The sequence below is a fragment of the Chrysochloris asiatica genome, unplaced genomic scaffold (genome assembly GCF_000296735.1).
Source record: "Chrysochloris asiatica unplaced genomic scaffold, ChrAsi1.0 scaffold00491, whole genome shotgun sequence".
Classification (NCBI taxonomy): Eukaryota; Metazoa; Chordata; class Mammalia; order Afrosoricida; family Chrysochloridae; genus Chrysochloris; species Chrysochloris asiatica.
Window position 1 is genome coordinate 506,188 of NW_006409009.1, and position 876 is coordinate 507,063.

General features: G+C 38.5%; 1 protein-coding gene across 1 annotated transcript; it reads left to right on the forward strand.

Moving 5' to 3' along the window:
- Positions 1 to 6: 6 nt before the first annotated feature.
- Positions 7 to 609, forward strand: LOC102810984 (olfactory receptor 18-like; the record flags this gene model as incomplete). Its single annotated transcript, XM_006877381.1, has 1 exon — positions 7 to 609. A coding segment is annotated over one exon (603 nt), but the record flags the coding sequence as incomplete, so codon positions are not given.
- Between the last annotated feature and the right edge of the window lie 267 nt (positions 610 to 876).

Genomic DNA, 876 nt, shown 5'->3' on the forward strand with positions numbered 1-876 from the left:
TTTGCATGTCTGGATGATATGCTCTTGACTGTGATGGCTTATGACAGGTTTGTAGCCATTTGTCACCCCCTGCACTACACAGTCATCATGAACCCTCGCCGCTGTGGCTTGTTAGTTTTGATGTCATTTTTCATCAGCCTTTTGGAGTCCCAGTTGCACATTTCAATGTTATCACAACTTACTTTTTGTACAATTGTGGAAATTCCTCATTTCTTCTGTGACCCTCCTCAACTCATTAACCTTGCCTGTACTAACACCTTTACCTATACCATATTAGTATATTTTATTGGTGCCATCTTTGGTGGTATTCCAGTCTCAGGGATTATTTTCTCTTACACTCGAATTATTTCCTCGATTCTGAAAATTTCATCTTCAGGTGGAAAGTTTAAAGCCTTTTCTACCTGTGGCTCTCACTTGTCAGTTGTTTTCTTATTTTATGGAACAGGACTTGGAGTGTACTTCAGTTCAGTTGTCACATCTTCCAGAATGAGTGCAGTGGCCTCAGTAATGTACACCATTGTCACTCCCATGCTGAACCCCTTCATCTACAGCCTGAGGAACAGGGACATAAAGAGAGCACTTCAGAGGTTCCTCAGCAGAACAGCCTAATCTTAACATTTATATCATTTTTGGATGTAATGGTTTGCAAAGATGGCAAATGCAGACATCTATATTCAGAGATCTTACTACTGGTTGCATAGTTTTTGATGTTTTATAGGATATATTATCAAGTTTTGGACATTATGTTCTTTGTCACAATTTTAATGTAGTAGTGGGATCATTCTAGGATTTGTTAATCAGCATGACAAATTTCTTATATAGTTTTGAACCCTCCTGTTCATATATAACACCTATAACTTCTCACCCATAACCCAG